The sequence below is a fragment of the Teleopsis dalmanni genome, chromosome 2, assembly GCF_002237135.1.
Source record: "Teleopsis dalmanni isolate 2A chromosome 2, ASM223713v2, whole genome shotgun sequence".
In the NCBI taxonomy this organism is placed as follows: Eukaryota; Metazoa; Arthropoda; class Insecta; order Diptera; family Diopsidae; genus Teleopsis; species Teleopsis dalmanni.
Genome location: NC_051847.1, coordinates 98,039,673 through 98,056,844, shown reverse-complemented (window position 1 = coordinate 98,056,844; position 17,172 = coordinate 98,039,673). Strand labels below are relative to the sequence as shown.

The 17,172-nt window shown below is 28.9% G+C and overlaps 2 protein-coding genes across 2 annotated transcripts; one reads left to right on the top strand and one right to left on the bottom strand.

The window, feature by feature from the left end:
* The first annotated feature begins 1,927 nt into the window (after positions 1 to 1,927).
* LOC119675142 lies at positions 1,928 to 2,319 on the top strand. Its single transcript, XM_038086330.1, has 2 exons — positions 1,928 to 2,013; positions 2,070 to 2,319. Exons 1-2 carry the CDS (start codon positions 1,928 to 1,930, stop codon positions 2,296 to 2,298), a joined length of 315 nt encoding a protein of 104 aa, XP_037942258.1. The 3' UTR covers positions 2,299 to 2,319.
* A 405-nt stretch (positions 2,320 to 2,724) lies between these two features.
* On the bottom strand, positions 2,725 to 14,000 carry LOC119675141. Its single transcript, XM_038086329.1, has 5 exons — positions 13,953 to 14,000; positions 4,340 to 4,565; positions 3,998 to 4,254; positions 3,768 to 3,881; positions 2,725 to 3,487 (listed from the first exon to the last, which is right to left on the bottom strand). Exons 1-5 carry the CDS (start codon positions 13,998 to 14,000, stop codon positions 2,798 to 2,800), a joined length of 1,335 nt encoding a protein of 444 aa, XP_037942257.1. The 3' UTR covers positions 2,725 to 2,797.
* Between the last annotated feature and the right edge of the window lie 3,172 nt (positions 14,001 to 17,172).

Here is a 17,172-nt window from a genome sequence, read left to right as displayed (position 1 = left end):
TCGGAAATTATTCTAGTAAATTTTTGCTTAATGTCATAAAATATATTTTATTAAGATTTATGAAACTTATTTAGTGTTTTATTTTAGTAAACCAGAAAAGCATAGTTTAAATTTAAATTTAAAGTGCATCGTGCACATAGATGTGTCTGCTAATTATTAATTATTAAAATATGTAATAATAAGAAAAATATATATGTGTTAAAAATAAGTTATTTTGATAAGATAAATTTGTCACTTAATTAAATAAATAAATTGTGTTATACACAGCGCTTTATATAATGGAAAATTATATATGTATTAAACACTCGAAACATTAAAAAGTTGAAAATAAATTATAGTATATTTATATCTTATATTACAAAGTGAGAATTTAATATTAAAAAGTACAAAAAATTATGTTGCTTTTTATGCTGACTTTGGCAAATGTTTTAAATTGAATGCAATGCAAATTTAAAATTTTTACAATAGACAGCTCACTGATAAATCTGTAATAAAGTAATAGATATGCAATGGTTTGCAATATTATATAATGTGTAGATAGAAATTTCGTTGATTTAAATTTGCAGTCAGGAATTGTTTTTATCAAATACACAGATTTGCAGCCCTACAGTCGATCATATGCTACAATGGTAAAAATAAGCGATTAATATAGCAATGTATAATTATTCATTAAGAAAAATGACACTTCTAAAATGGAGAGAAAAACTTTTTGAATCGTAATTGTTTCTCCAACGCAATTTTATGTAGCATAGAAAAATGTAGAACGCTTTTTACAGCATAATATATTGATTAGTTAGGTTATTATATCAAATCCAAAAAATTTAAAAATTTTCTTATTTATAATTAATGAAACAATCTATAATTAATTTTATTTTGCGTTGTTTAGGATATATTGAAAGCGTATATATTAAAAGCGTTTTTATTAAAAATTGTTTTGGTTCATTTTCTCTAAATTGCATATTCGTTACTTAAAGGTATCATAAAAACAGTTTTTTAGTTTTATATATTTATATATATTGCTTTTTCTTATATAAAAATATAATATACTTTATAATTTTTTGGCATCAGAGGGTATTATGACTTCAATGGCGAAATATTTATAGGAAATAAGTATACATATAAATAAATATCATTTAAAAAATCCTTCAAATTATAATGTATATCATATGTATATTAATAATTTGATTAGATTTGTGTAAGTTGTATTGCTGTTGAATTTTCACCTTTTTCGTCATTTTATCTCTTTAAACGTTTTTAAGAAGTTCTACGTAAAACCCATGCAATAACATAACACGAATCTTATGGGTATTACAAATTTGCGTTTATAATTGTTTATTGAAATAATGGTATTGTATGCGGCAATATCTTATCGTTATGCAAAAATTTCGATGTCTACCCACAAGTTCATATGAATTTCTATATCAAAAAAGTGAATTTTAAGTAAACAATTATCCTAATAAACTTTTTAAAAAACATTAATCACACTACGAATTAGTAACAAAATAAGCTTATTATATAATACAGTTTATATACATATATATATATGTATATATATTTGGTCATTCAATAATATTTAAAACTAAATTGCCTTATCCACTTTGTAGCTGAATGAATAATAGTAATTCGTGTACTAAAAATTGTTATTGCTCACAAATAAACAGTTAAACTGATGTGGTGAATTTTAATGGATTGTATAGTGTGGGGAATAATATATTTTGGTGTTTAAGAAATTTGCTATTTAAACGAAATAATTATTATTGTAAAGAAAGTATATTAAAATAGTTTGCCAATATAACGTCGCAGCCTTACTTATCGCCAAAAATATTAAATATTTATATATTATTAAAAAAATGGAATTGAAGGTTTGTGTTTAAAAAGTAACTAAAACTCTTATTCTTAAAAGAATTTATTAAAAAAATTATTGTAGATGGTACGAGTGGCGTTAGTTATATTGTTATTAAGTTCGATAAATCCCGTTTTTGGAAGTATACTGAATAATTCTAAAAGCACAGTGTGAGCTTCAAGTGAATGTGTAATTTAAATTAATATTTTGTTATTTATACCTTTAGTATAGAACATACAGAATCCTCTGATTCGCACAAAGATGGTTTCTGGTCACAAAATGTTACATGGAAATCGCGTTGGGTGAAATACTGGCGTACAAAAGCAATATATGTTCCAGTTTGGAAAAAAGTTTGGGGACCAATAGTACAAAATGAATGGGTTCCACTACCTAATGCTCCACCAGGCTGGCAAAACAGAGGGTTAGAAAAACATATTAAAAGCGTTGATTCATAAAAAAAACCAAATTTATTTATAATCAAATGAGTTATTTGCTTTTTGTAATTTAAATTATTCTTGCCAAATTAAAATATAGACTATGAAATAAAGAAAAAATTTTAACTTTTAAAAAGGGAGGTTAATACATTTTAAAGTGTTCATTAAGGTCCCCTATTAAAACCTGCATTATTTCATTAGTATGCTTAACAAATTAAACCGTTTTTTGTGCTGTTATTTGAACTTCTATTCAATAAAATAAAACAAAATTATTTAATATTTACAATAATTTATTTTCTGATACTTAATATAGTTATAAGTACAATTATTTTTATAATATTTCAGTTCCTATATAAGCTCTATCATTTTAATATATCATATTTAAAAAAAATGAATAAAGAATTTATTTAGTTTAGTGAACAAACTTAAAGTTAGCGACTATTTATATACAAGGGGTTGGCAGACATAAGGTATTACAGAACTAAAAATTGATGGCATTTTATATAAAATAAATATTTATTTACGTTGTAGGAAACTGAAGTTTTTGGTTATGAGTATCTGGTACTTGGAGATAATTTATCGCTTTTTGGTCCGTAGGCTCAACTTGTTTAAGTTGTGTTGTCTTTGTTTCTGATACAGATTTGTCATCTCGTTTCCATACTACTCTATCTTTCGCATTACCACTGCGATCCCAACCATGTTCCTCATGATGATGATGGTGATCGGGTGTTGGGAACCATTCTGAAATAATGACAGGCTTCCAAATTTTCTTCCATGCAGGGACCCATATGTCCTTGTATCCGGGTACCCAGATTTGTTTCCAACCTTCCTTCCATTGCAATTTCTTATCATCAACCCAAATTTGCTTCTTAGAAGGCTTCCATATTTGCACCCAATCTTCTTTCCATTCCAGTTTTTTATCTGGAACCCAAATAAGTTTCTTTGCTGGTTTCCAGATTTGTTTGTAATCTTCCTTCCATTCAAGTTTCTTGTCATCAACCCAAATTTGTTTTTTCGCTGGTTTCCAAATCTTTTTCCAAGCTTCTTTCCAAGCAAGTTTTTTACTTGGCACCCATATTTGCTTTTTGGCTGGTTTCCAAATTTTTTTCCAATGAGATTTCCATATTAGTTTTTTCTTCCACAAATCGTGACTTGTGTATTCCCAGCCTTCGTGATCTTTTCCCAAATATTTTTCACCTGGTATACCAACCTATAATGAAAAGATAAATAGAATATTATTTAACTTTTTTTCCTTTTTATCTTACGTTTGTAGGTGACAGTATATACTGTTAAAAACGTTTTCACTATATATATCTTCTTATACATATATAAAATTTATTTTGGTCGAAAAAATTTTCTTTAAATAGAATATACCATAAATCAATAATGCAAATCAATTTTATATTTTTAGCCGATTTTGCACAAAGCAGTTCAAAGATAATGTATTCTTCAAATTTCGAAATTTTTAAAATAAATAGTTAAAATTATACCTTAATCCATTCTGGAGTCCAATATTGCTTCCATTCAGGCACTTGTATCTCCTTCCAAGCAGGAACCTGTATGTCTTTCCATACTGGAACCCAAATTTGTTTCCAATCAGGAACCTATGGTAGAAATATTGAAATATAAATGTAAATATAAAATCTTATCTAAATTCTTAATTAAGAAAATAGCTTAAAAAATTTCGTAGAAAAATTTATCGAAGAAATGAAGTGCTGACCTGTATTTCTTTCCAGGCAGGCACTTTTGTTGGCACCCATATAGGTTTCCAAATTTTTTTGTAGGCAGGGACTTGGATTTCTTTCCAGGCAGGTACTTGAATTTCTTTCCATACTGGTTTCCATTGTTGTTTCCATGCAGGAACTTTTATATCTTTCCAAGCAGGTACTTTTATTGGTACCCAAATGGGTTTCCATATTTGCTTCCATTTTGGAACCCAAATCTGCTTTTTAGCTGGTTTCCAAATTTTTTTCCAACCTTATAATTTAAATTGAATAATCAATGTTAAGTACAACGTTTTAAACGTTTTAAAATAAAAAGAAATTTGATGCTTTTATCAAACCTTCTTTCCAAGTAACTTTTTTTTTCCAAAATCCCGGATCATGTTCATGTTCGTGATGATGGTGATGATGATGCTCATCTATGATGTCAATGTGAGCATCATTTCCAAAGTCAATTCGTTTTTGTAAAACATCTGCGCTATTCTGCTGTGTGGGAGAAGAATGCTGATCTAAAATCGCCTTACTTGAGACTAAGGCAATGACCGACAGTGTTTGAAGTACAATGCTCTACAATTAATAGTAAAATACACAAAAGGAATATTATAATAATATTTCATTTAATTAATAACATATTTAATAAACATAAATAAATTAAAATTTAAGAAGGTTAAAGCTAAAGTTAAAAATGTTTGCTTAATCCTTTGCGACGTTTAAATATCCTTTATTAAGATTTACTTAGAATTTTCTATATTAAGTTTCTTTATGTTTAAGTCTTTTATTAAAACAGACTTGATTAATAATTTTTTTTTTTTAAAGTACACATCAACTAAAATTAGTATAATAATAGTATAATGTAAAAATTATATTCATTCAGAAACTTTTTTGAATATATGTGTATTTCAACGCAGACTGGCCTTTCAGATTTAAAGATAAATAAAATTTTGATTTCTATTTTTTCTAGGTTTTCTATCCGATAGTCTTGATTTGAAGTGACATGTGTCGAACAGGATGGTAGTTCAATATTTCATGTGTTCAGTTTCAAGCTTGCCATTTTACAATATAGATTATTTGACAATTTGCAAGAAATATCGTGACAACGGTATTTCACATCGAATTCTTTGTAAATGAGGCTTATTTTGCACTCGATATTTTTGTTGATAATCAAAATTTATACTTTAGAAGTACTAAAAACCTATAAATAACTGTCAAATGTACCTGTATAGTTGACACCTATTTTATCAAAAATTATAAAAGTGTGACACAAACGGTCATAGTGATCACTATCAATTTTTTTGCCGTTACATTGAATACATTGATGTGATAGAAATGTGGTTTAAAAGAGGGGTCCCACAAGGTACACAGAATCTCTCGTTTTGGCTTTGTTGCATGAAAAATTTCTCGATTTGTCATGTCGAACTTTTTTTGTGTATATACAAACAATTCTCAAAGTCTCAATGCTTTAAAAGGGAACATCTGCGAAGTTATGGTAAAGATATTGTCGGATATGTACCGACACAAAGCCTTAAAACAATATTTTCAACTTTGGAAATAAAAAACAAATAATAATTATTAGGGATCAGATTACTAGGGATATTTTTCTAATGCAATCAAACGAAACGTACATATCCCCACCAAGTACTCTAATTTTTTTTCCACAAAATATTTTTTAAAATATAGCTATATATTATATTATCTTATATATATAATTCTTCTGTACGTGTGTTGACAGTGAACTCCTCCTTAACGGCTGAACCGATTTTGATGAAATTTTTTGTGGGTGTTCAAGTTGATTCAAGGAAGGTTTAGATTCACAATTTGGCCCACTGGATAATGTCTTTTTAATTAATTTTTTTTTTTTGTATCCATACACATTTATATTAGAAATTTAAAATTTATTCCTGCTTACTTTGATTTGTTTAAAAAGTTTAAAATCATTAAAATGAATCGTAAAACTGCCGTTGCATTAAATGTCTAATATAAATGTATATAGATACCAAAAAACTGTATAATAATTAAAAAACCGTTATCCAGTGGACCAAATTGTGAATCTAAATTATTGTTGAATTCACTTGAACACACACAAAAAAAAAATAATTATATATATAAAGATATAAATAACGTACAAAAAATAATGCCACGTCTTCGTGGACGAGGAGGAAATATTGGTCGACGGAGTCGGAATTCACAATTACTCTAGAACTGTCGGTTAAATAGATCGGCAGAAAACAATGAAAATGTAAGAAACCAGGATACAATTACACGTACTAATGAAAGTCAAGAGCAACGCAACGAACGCCAGGAAAATTAATTGCAAGGGGAAACAACGTTCGCTGGGTCAGCTAGTAAATATATATAATGAAAATTTTTAAGTAAAATTAAGTGACAAATATAATTTGAAATCAATTTGTGTTATATTTCCGAAATTTATGGTGTACTGATTAATTTTTTTAGTAAAATTTAATAGCAAATTTAAATCAGAAATAAATAATCAAGATTTATAATGTATAATTTGAATGATTGAATTGTTTATATTAAAATTAAAATTTAATCAATTACATTTAAAACACAATTCATTTTACAAATTCTGAAATCCCAATGAATCCCCATCTTTTTTTATTCTAGTAACTCAAAAAAAGTGTAAATGAATGACCCATAAACATGAATGACAGATTTTCAAAAGTTTCAAGCTATCATTTAATTGAGTTCATACGGAAATGTTTACAAGGAAAAAATTCAGCGAAGGTAAGGAATATTAATATGGGGACCATTCATCAACATTTATTTTTGACCTCTATCTCCACTCTGCGGTACAATAAATAAAAACGACTGGAAATATAATCATAGATCGGAAGTGACAATCGCTTAAGCATTGACGTAATTGGTATTACCTTACCTTACCTTAGTATTACCTTACAAACATTTTGTCAATATAAAATCAGCAGCTAGATATATTGGACTAATTAATGGATATAATACAAAATATTGTTTGATATTAAAAAATCAGTAGAAAAAATCCACAAATTATACGAGTTTAAATTAATCGAATATTCAAGATTGCTTATAAGCAGGGAGTAGAAATGCTTTGCTAATACAAATTTATTAATATCAAAGCTAAATATTACAAAATGGCTATATGACTATATACAAATCTAAAATCTAGGCAATACTTGGATTAGACATAGAAACTAAGAATTTTCAAATGACAGATCATGGTCCAAAACAACACAAGTTCAGAGACATTTCTTAATAAGAAATAGTGGTGAGTTGTTGAAGTTAATCAGAGCCAAAAATATTATTAAATTGATCAAAACTTAAAGGTTTAACATAGATTATGATTTAGATAAGATTAGATCAACCTTATTTAGAATCATTCTAGACTATACATCAAAAGCGACAAAGATAAAGAATATCCGCGTATGTACTAAATAAATTTTATTGATAATAATGTGAGAGCTATTACATTGAGAAACAGAAGAAATATAGCAAAGAACAGAGAAGAAATTAGGAAAACAGTAGACGATACTAAAACCCATACCGGGGCATATAGCTAACAACCCGGTATGGGATGTAACAACAATTGGGTTGTTAGTACTTATTATTATTTCCATACTCCATTAGGAGCTTAAGGAGTGTACAAAAGTTTTCCACTGGTTTATATTTTGTGCCATTGCTCTTAACTTGTTAAACGATTTGCCCGTCTCCTGTCCTTCTCCAGGTCATTGTTGATCTGCCTCTTCGCCTAGTCCCCTGGGGGTTCCAAGTAAGTGCAGCATGCGCGATATCTTCATAAGGCTTACGCAGTGTATGTCCAATCCAACCATATTTCTTTCTTCTAATCTCGCTGTTTACGTTTGTTTGATGCGTTATTCTTCATAACACTTCATTCAAAATCGTTCTAGGCCACCATATTTGTAATATGTTGCGCAGACATCGATTGATAAATGATTGCAATCTTCTTTCGATCTCGGAGTTAGCAAGCCAGGTTTCCGATTCATATACGCATATCGATTTGACGCATCCATTAATAATTTTTACCTTAATGTTGGTACGTATATTGTGGGTCCGTCATATGTTACGCAACCTACCAAATGATACTCGCGCTTTTTGAATGCGGCTATAAGCGTCTTTTTACGCACCTCCATCTACCGATAGAATGCTCCATAAGTAAGTAAAGCTCTCGGTGTCTACGATGTGATGTCCATTGATTGTAACCGAGTTGAGTTTTTGGTTTTTATACGCATTGTGATGTTAGTAATAACAGGACAGAAATGGTTAAATTAAATTTAACAAATATACAGTAGATCTGTCTATAAAACTGATTCACATAAGACGAAATGTCTTAACACGATAGCAAAATTGTAATCGTGTTTATACAATACACTAAAGATGCATAAAATATTGATCCACGGCCATAAAAATTAATGTCCCATAGTGTTTTAAACGTGATTATTAAAGTGAGTTAGTTTAAATATAACAAGAAAAATTTTTTAATTTGGACTGTGAACGGCTATGTATTGGTTAATCTATGTTCCAAATAGACTGCAATTTTAGAAAGTCGAAGAGCAAATTGACGTTATGCGGTTTGGTGTTTTTATTATTCAATTAAATTCTTTAAATAACTTTCACCATTCCTCTCACAAGTGTCAACACCAATGTCATTACTAAACATTAATTAACGTTGAATACTCATCAATGTCGCTGGTGTGTCGCGTGTAAAGAACTATTCTTTCATAAAGATTCTTTGCAAAAATGGTGAAAAGTGTAAACTTTTTCAAGATTTATTGATATACACCACAAGGCGAGTTGAAAAACTTTATTTCAAAATTAAAAGTGTAACAAAATTAAAATGGAATATATCATTTTAACGTAATATTTATCAATATTAATACAATAAATACTGCATAGCATTGAAAGTACTTCTCTTTTTAATATGAATTCCCTTTCCAAATATATGCATATATAATATTAGAAACGTATCTTTTTATTTTATTACTCATACATTCCATTTATTAGCACTAGCCCCAGTCCCCGCATCAGCAATAAATCAAATATTTATTTAATAATTTAAGCTTATTTTGTGATTTTGATGGTCTATACATCTCTAAGCTAAAGTTTTTAAATAGGTCATTAGTAGTTTTGATGTGGGTGAGGTCATAGAGTGTAATTTTGCATTTCATTTTGTAAGATTGTGTAATATCCTTTTTTGGACATTTCTCTTTTGGTTGAAATTGTTACGAAATCACCAAATATGTTGAACTTTCCTAAAAAGTGCGATTGGCATTGAAAAGTTTTTTGAATATGAAATTATTTGTGCAAATCCCATTAAATCTATTTGAATACGTTGACCTTATATTTGTGGTAGGTTAGGAAATTAATTTGCAAAGCAGCAGAGGAATGATTGTAGGCGAAAATTTGACATGGCTCAAAAATTGAAAAATTGAAAAATTGATCTTTTGCAACTTTTTACCTATGGTCTGGTCTAATGATACAATGAACTATGTTGTGTAGGTTATGCCATAAGTTTTCGTGATTGATATTTCAATAATGAGTTGCATATTTTGCTTAATTTGAAATAAATTCACCAAAAATAGAAGAAGAAATTTTATGGAATCAAATTAAATGTTGAATATTGAATTTGTTTTTTATATAGTTTAGTTGTATATTTTTTTATCGTTTTATTTGCAAACCAATTTAATTTTTCTATAATAATCATTTAATTCAAAACACGTAATAAAAATGTGTAATTTTTTAAGACTTAATATTTTAATGAACTATGGTGGCTAGCAAACATCACGGAATATTTATTAAACACCCAGATGACTGTCAAGTGTTTAGACTTTGATTTATGCGGCTTACTTATCAAGAAGCAGGTTTTTAGAATACGATTGGTAATGCAATTATTTGGTGCACAAATAAAATTTAATAATTATTAAAGAAATTAAATTCTTTTTTCACGTTCGTTTTGGCGAAAGAAACTAAATTTTTAATATAAATTAAAGTTTTCAATGGAGAGGTTTTTAATTAACAGAAGTAATATTGCAACAAAAAAAATTATTTTATTATTTTCAATTAATGAAGTTTCGATATTGGAATTATTTCATATATTTAGTTATTAGTAAATAATTTTTTGACACTTCAATTACCTAGGGTAGAACAGGTACCCTCCCAAATTTAAAGCTCAGAGTCAGAGCTCAAGAGCCAATTTGACCTAAAGCCAAGAACGGCTTGTATGTTCGAATTTTAAGAAAATAAAAAAAAAATTAAATTAAATAACTATTATTTGAGAAAATATTATGCAGTATTAATTCAGTTTAACTTTTATTATATAAATATTGCCCATAATTTTAATCATTTGCAATAAAATATCACATTTTTGTCTGGACAGTCGCAAATGTGTTTTAGAGTCCACTATTGGATTATTTTATTTTAATAATAAAGTATTACAAAAATTGAAAGAGAAAAAGCAAAAAAAGGAAATTCTTACGATACAATATTAGGACTATACGACGAATGCATCAAGATTTCTTAGCCAACATCTCTCCGTTTTTGATGGATAATGAAAAAAGTTTTTGTAATAAAACAGATTAATCACCCAGTGTACCACACCAAAATCTCGTATATGTATACTTCTACGTTATTTGTGAATTTTTTTTTACTGTGTACTAATTATTATAATTCTATTTATACTTTTTTTTTTATATGTATCTTATACCTTCTGAATGTTGTGCCTTTGAAAATTAAATGGTACACTGTAACTTCTTTTTAGTTGGTATAATCTCATTAATTATCTTACCTATAAGATTATCTAATTTTATTAATTCCCTTATCTTATTAGCCTATCAATTCAACCCTTTATTATTTCCTCCCTTCATATGGATAGAATAATATAATAAATGATAATGATGGATGAAGCCCTTTAACAAAGCGTCTTTTTTGTTGTAAGTTTTGAAGTTACAACTTCGATCTGTAAAGCTTCTTATTAATTTGAACAAGACTTTTTTGTAGAACTTTGTTCGTACATTATTACCTGTTACCAAACGATTTCTTTGCATTAGCTATTATTAGATGGACATTCAGTTCATTCAACTTTTTTTTACTTAAATATCACTCAAATATCGCACTTCTTTATCTAACTAGCTTTATATAACTACTTTTTAACACTGTTTAGTAAGTCTTCAATCTCTAGTGATATCATAATTCCTCAGAAGTCGGTCTCTCCAGTCTTAAAAATTAAGCTTAAAGAAAAATTCCTGGATGCAAGTCAAGCGAATAGAAAAAGGTAAATACGTTTTACCGAATCCAAATCAATAAACAATCACTAAAGAGTGCTGGGATCACATATGTGTGATATTATTATTTTTCTTATGGTTGAAAACTTTTATTCCTTATGATAACGCAATTGTGACGTTTAGTTTACATTTAGTTCATAAATCTGATTTGTGCGCATTATTATACTCTTATATATTTTATTATCTAATAGTAAAACGAAAGACTTAAGCAACACATTTCATTAAACTAAATATTTAGTCACGATAAAAATAGAAAATTAAATTTTTTAAAAAGCTTATGCAAATTTTCGATTATGAAATATAAATTTGTTTGAAAACTCCTGAGTTCCATATTAGGAGTGTTAAGTGCGCTAATTTTCCGCATCTACATAGGCGTCCGTGTCGGTGTCATTCGAAAAGATTAAGAGTGAAAGTGATATAAACAAATTGAAAGGGCAAATAACGACAAAAGTGTTCACTTTTGCTTTCATTTGCAGATGATCGATAACAAATGAACTTGTTTGTTTACAAAACATTTGTAATTTAACTATTTCATAATAATTATACGCAAGGTTTTTGATTCACAATGTGTTTGTCATAGCAGTTTTGTAGTCTTTTTAAATGACTTCATAATTATATTTTATAATGTGTTTAAATCACATTTCTCGGTTTATTGTTCTAACACTGGTAGCTCCATCGTTAGTGGGTAGGTGTGATTACTTACTATCCATAAGTACTGAAAAACTCTGTCAGGATTGATTAGTTGAACATGGTCCTCGATGGTGCCCATAGTATTACTAATACTAAGCAATAATGATAATACTGATAGTATTGATAGATACTGATAAACCTACTTCGGCTTATAATTCCATATGGCATTATGAAGCTCTTCATATAAGTAGTGAGTTTTCATTCAGAATATCATAACGAGATTTAATAAATAATTGAATTAACGTATAATGAAAAAAAAAATGGTCCTAATATGTCCTAATATAGTTTTTTCAAAATCGACTAAAAATATATTATTTGTTATTTTAATTCGTAAATATTTTTGATCATTTACACTTGATTTTTTTTTTAGCAGAAAATTTTTATTAATTTTTAACTAATGATGTTTTATTAATGATAATGTTAATAGTTAGAAATTTGTGTAGACATAAAACCAAGTATTGATAGTTTAAATAGATAAAAAGATCTGAAAGTCTCTAAGAACCATACTTTACTAACACAAAGAAGTTTAAATTTAGTAGTTAAAAGTAGTATTTTCTTTTGGGATCGCATATATGTGACAATGCAAACATTTTGGATATCACATTGACAGTTGGTAAGGATTATATCTTCTACAGCTAAACAACGTTTTCTGCTTCTTCCTCTGACTTACAACTTTGACAGTAATAACAGCTTATAATGTTTCACTATTATTTAATACCTTATTAATTTTGATAGTTATTTTTCTTTTGTTTTTGTTTTAGAGTAATAAAAGTAATCTTTCCATGTGTGCACAAGACATAATTTTGAATCTGTTGCTTTTTTGATACCTCCATTCCATAAAAACTGAATAAACAAGTGCTTTGATTGTAATTAAAGTATCTTTGAATAGGATACCTGTTCTCTTATCGTACATAATTTACTCTATACGTATTCTAATCTTTTCTAAACACATATGTGTTTATACTACTTATACAAAAAAATTCTTGTTCTTCTAAAAAAAAAAGAGAAAAGGAACTATTACGACTCAACAGACGTGATCTGTGAATACTATGTAGTGCCATCACAGAGAATTACAGCTACAAATTGTCTAAACTAAGTTATAAATAAAACTGTAAACATATATAGTCAAGTTTCTAATCACTAAATGTCCAGCTCAATTCTCCCTTGATAATTGGTAATTTGACTTTTTAACTTTTAAAAATAAACTGTAAGGAAATTTAAATTAAAAAACTTTTAATAAAATTGACAAACTGAGAAGATTTCTAGATCCACCATTGAAGTAATGTAAAACAGCACTTTAGACCTTTTCCTCTCTTACAATAGATTTTTCATTTAAATAAAAATTTGGGTGTACTCATTGTACTCATATGTATATTAAAGTTCACTTCACAATCTAGGCAGATGAGACACTTGGTGGTATCAATCTATTAACATAGGTAATAGTCTTTGAACTCATTTCGATCTGGGGACAGTTTGTAATAATTTTTGAAGCGAAATAAAAACAATTGTGGTCAATGCGAATCTATTTAGTAGTAAAACAGTTTTCTTTAAATATAGAAATCTGAATATCTGAACCAATAGGTGGTGTGCAATCTGTAACTGAAGTTGCATTAAACATATAATTTTGATAAAGTATAGCAAATTACTGACGGTTTAATAATGGCTTACAGTGTGATTTGGTGCAAATATAAAATAATTTGCTGTGAGTATAACATATTTTGTTTCGTAGTCAAATGTTATATAAGTATTGCATACTCATCGTAATATCGTAATCACACCGTAATTGTTTAAGTCCGCAAATACTCATAAGGAACTCACAGAATATTACATGTTACATATAACTGCTTCCGTTAAAATTTTATTATTTATTTTTGCATATTTAACACTTTCACTTTTAACTTTTTCTTCATTTTATCTTCATTTATATTTATCTGCCAACTTGACCGATTTAAACAGGGTTTTAAAATAAATTTATAAAAATATTAATTAAAAGTATTACCAATAGACTCCGGTGGACCCGCATGGTTCCCAAGCAAAATGTAGAAAATTAGACGATAATACAAATTAATTTCTCACACTTTAAAACTATTTACATTTAATTGAAAAAAGAAAATATAACACAGTGTCTTCTGATTTATCGACTCAAACGTCACACGCATAATCCAAGTCTATCGATCCCCTTCAAGGAAAAAACTGCTATGATAATTCTTTGACACTCCAGTTAAATACTGCGGTCGAATTGCTCCGGCTGACGCTGTCTCAAACGCAAGCCACTTGAACTACTCAAAGAAAGAAAATCAAAATCAAAATAAAGACAGAAATAAAGACAGTGAATTCGGTTGAGTTAAGTAACGAACAAATAAGAGCAACCGTAAAAGCTTTAAGACGCATCTGAAAAGCTTAACTTAGTCTACTTAACCACACTCAACCACACTCAACCACACTTCACACCACTGGCTGCTAGCGTTCGTGTAAGTAAGCCAACAACCTTGAAATCCAATAACGGTTTCTGTTGTAAACAAACTTCAGCGAGTCGCCCCAACGAATGAAAGTACATTTTCAGCTATGACGAGCGCGACTGCGTACGCTAAAGGCAGTTGTTGTGATGTTCCACGGTTGAGAGTTACCGCATCGCAAACGCCGGTATTTTAAGGTGAGTTTTTTTGTTTTGATTTTGACTTCACTGCCTCAGTGTATCTTTTTTCAGTTTCGTCTTTTACTATTCATTCGGTGTTTAACAGACCTCTTCGCCCATATTCGCATATGATCTCATAATATTTTTTGTTTTAATATAGACTCTTGTAGTGCGGCTAAAAAGTAGCGATTCGATTGTGTAGCGTTTATTTTGGCGTTTATTTTGTAATAATTGGCTTAAATAATTTCAATCGAGATTTGGCGCCGCATATAAATAAGAAGAAGAAATATATATGCACGGTGCGTGAATTTCAGATTTTGGTTTACTTTGCAATATGGGGAATTCTTGTTTTCAACGCTCTGAAAGGTTAGCACGTCCATAATATTTAGTTATTGTTTTGCTTTGTTATTAATTGATTGGTAAAAATTATTTTAACTATAACAACATAAAGAATTGTAAATAAATTTGTTGCTTATTCAAATTCAATCCAAAGTTATGGTCTTTTAATGTCGGTTAAGGGCAATGGACATAATTACCTATAATGACAATAACAAATACTTCTTAATAGAAGTGCTTGCATGATTTTTTAAAAGACATGATCAACATATAAATAATAAATTAATAATCATAACAATAATTAAAAACATTTTTTTAATAATTTTTATTTATAAACTATTGTAATTGGACAATTCTTTCAGTTGATAAATATATTAAATTACTGTGCTTAAAATATCACTTTTAAATAACAATTATTCATTGTTTTCATTATTAATAAATAATAATTAAAAATGTGAATAATAATTAAAAATGTGATTTATTGTAATATAAAATAACACGAATATTAAAATATGAAAATAAATATGATAATATGACAGTAAATAGAGTCAAACTTCCATAGCTCGAAGTACCATTTCGCAAAGAAAACGTTCGACTTATGGAGACTTCGAGTTAGAGTTTTTTTACGAGGGCTGCTATATACATTTCTGATCTAATAATGAAAATGCGAATATTTATCATCAAAAACTGTTTTTTTTGTTATTCAAAATATTCTCCAGCCTGATTTATACACTTGTGCATGCGCTTAAACCAATTGTCGTAGCACTTTTTCCACTCCGATTGAGACACATCCAAAACATAGTTCTTGAACGCTTCAACAGTATCTTCTGGCGACGAAAATCGTTGACCACGCATTTTTTTCTTGATGTTAGAGAATAATAAGAAGTCATTGGGTGTCAAGTCAGGGCTGTACGGTGGATGACCCATCAATTCGACATTTTGGCCAGTCAAAACAGGCCACATGACCAGTTTTGCCGAGGAAACAGGCGAAGACCTGGCTCGTGTTCGAAGACCCACACGCTCGATTGTTGTTTTGTTTTGGGCTCATACGCATAGATCCATGAATTGTCACCTGTGACGATTTGATAAACGTCTTTTACAACACCGCGAATGTATTTTTTCAACATTTCTTTGCACCAATCGACACGAGCCTTTTTTTGAGCGATTGTCAAATTGTGCGGGATCCAACGAGAATAAACCTTTTTTATGGCCAGGTGTTCATGCAATATCGAATGTATGCTGGTGGAAGAAATGCCCAAGAATGCCCCTACCTCACGGTATGTCACATGACGATCTTGCATTATCAGTTCACGCACGGCATCAATGTTCTCTGGCACAACGGTCGTTTTTGGACGACCTTCACGGAATTCGTCGTTCAGCAAGCATCGGCCACGATTGAATTCATTAAACCAGTTTTTCACAGTGCTATAGGATGGTGTTTCATCGTTATACAAATATTTAAGTTCATCAATGCACTCCTGGCCTGATAATCCACGTCGAAAGTTGTGAAAAATGATCGCACGAAAATGTTCACGTGTTAATTCCATTTTTTGGGCGAGATGAATGTTTTAAGTCTCTGTAAGTAAAACAAATCACAATTAAATGACAACACGTTCTGAGTGATGTTATGCTAAAAAATGTCAACTTTTCCAATGGAAATGTCAGATTGTACTTGGCAACACTTAATGTTGGCTAGGCCAGAAATATATATAGCAGATCTCGTACTTTTTTTATTTTTTGAAAGAAACTAGAATTTCATTTTAAGATATTTATTTATTTATTTGAAATTAAATACGGCATAAAAGTTGTAGTGAAGTAAAATATTTAGAAATTAGTGTCTAATTTATTATTCTTATTTTTAGTAAAAATTTATTCCAACTTTTATAGTGATCATCAGTTCTAGTATCATTCGTTTGCAAATAAAAATTTTGAATTTAGAATGAGTCTTCTACTTTATTCTTTTAAGGCTAATGAACGATTTCATTCTCCTCAACATCACATTCCGTTGCGCTTACAATTGGATCCATTATAATATATAGAGCTATAATGTTCAATAACATCATCTGTAGGAAAGCTTGATGTACAAATTTCATTTCAACCTCAATATAATCGTTAAGAGAAGCATTGGAAGTTATTTTATTTACTTTAAACCACGCTATCAGCGACTGGCACAAAGAAGCAACATAAGAAAAAAAATTAAACATTTGATTTGGAAAAAAGAACT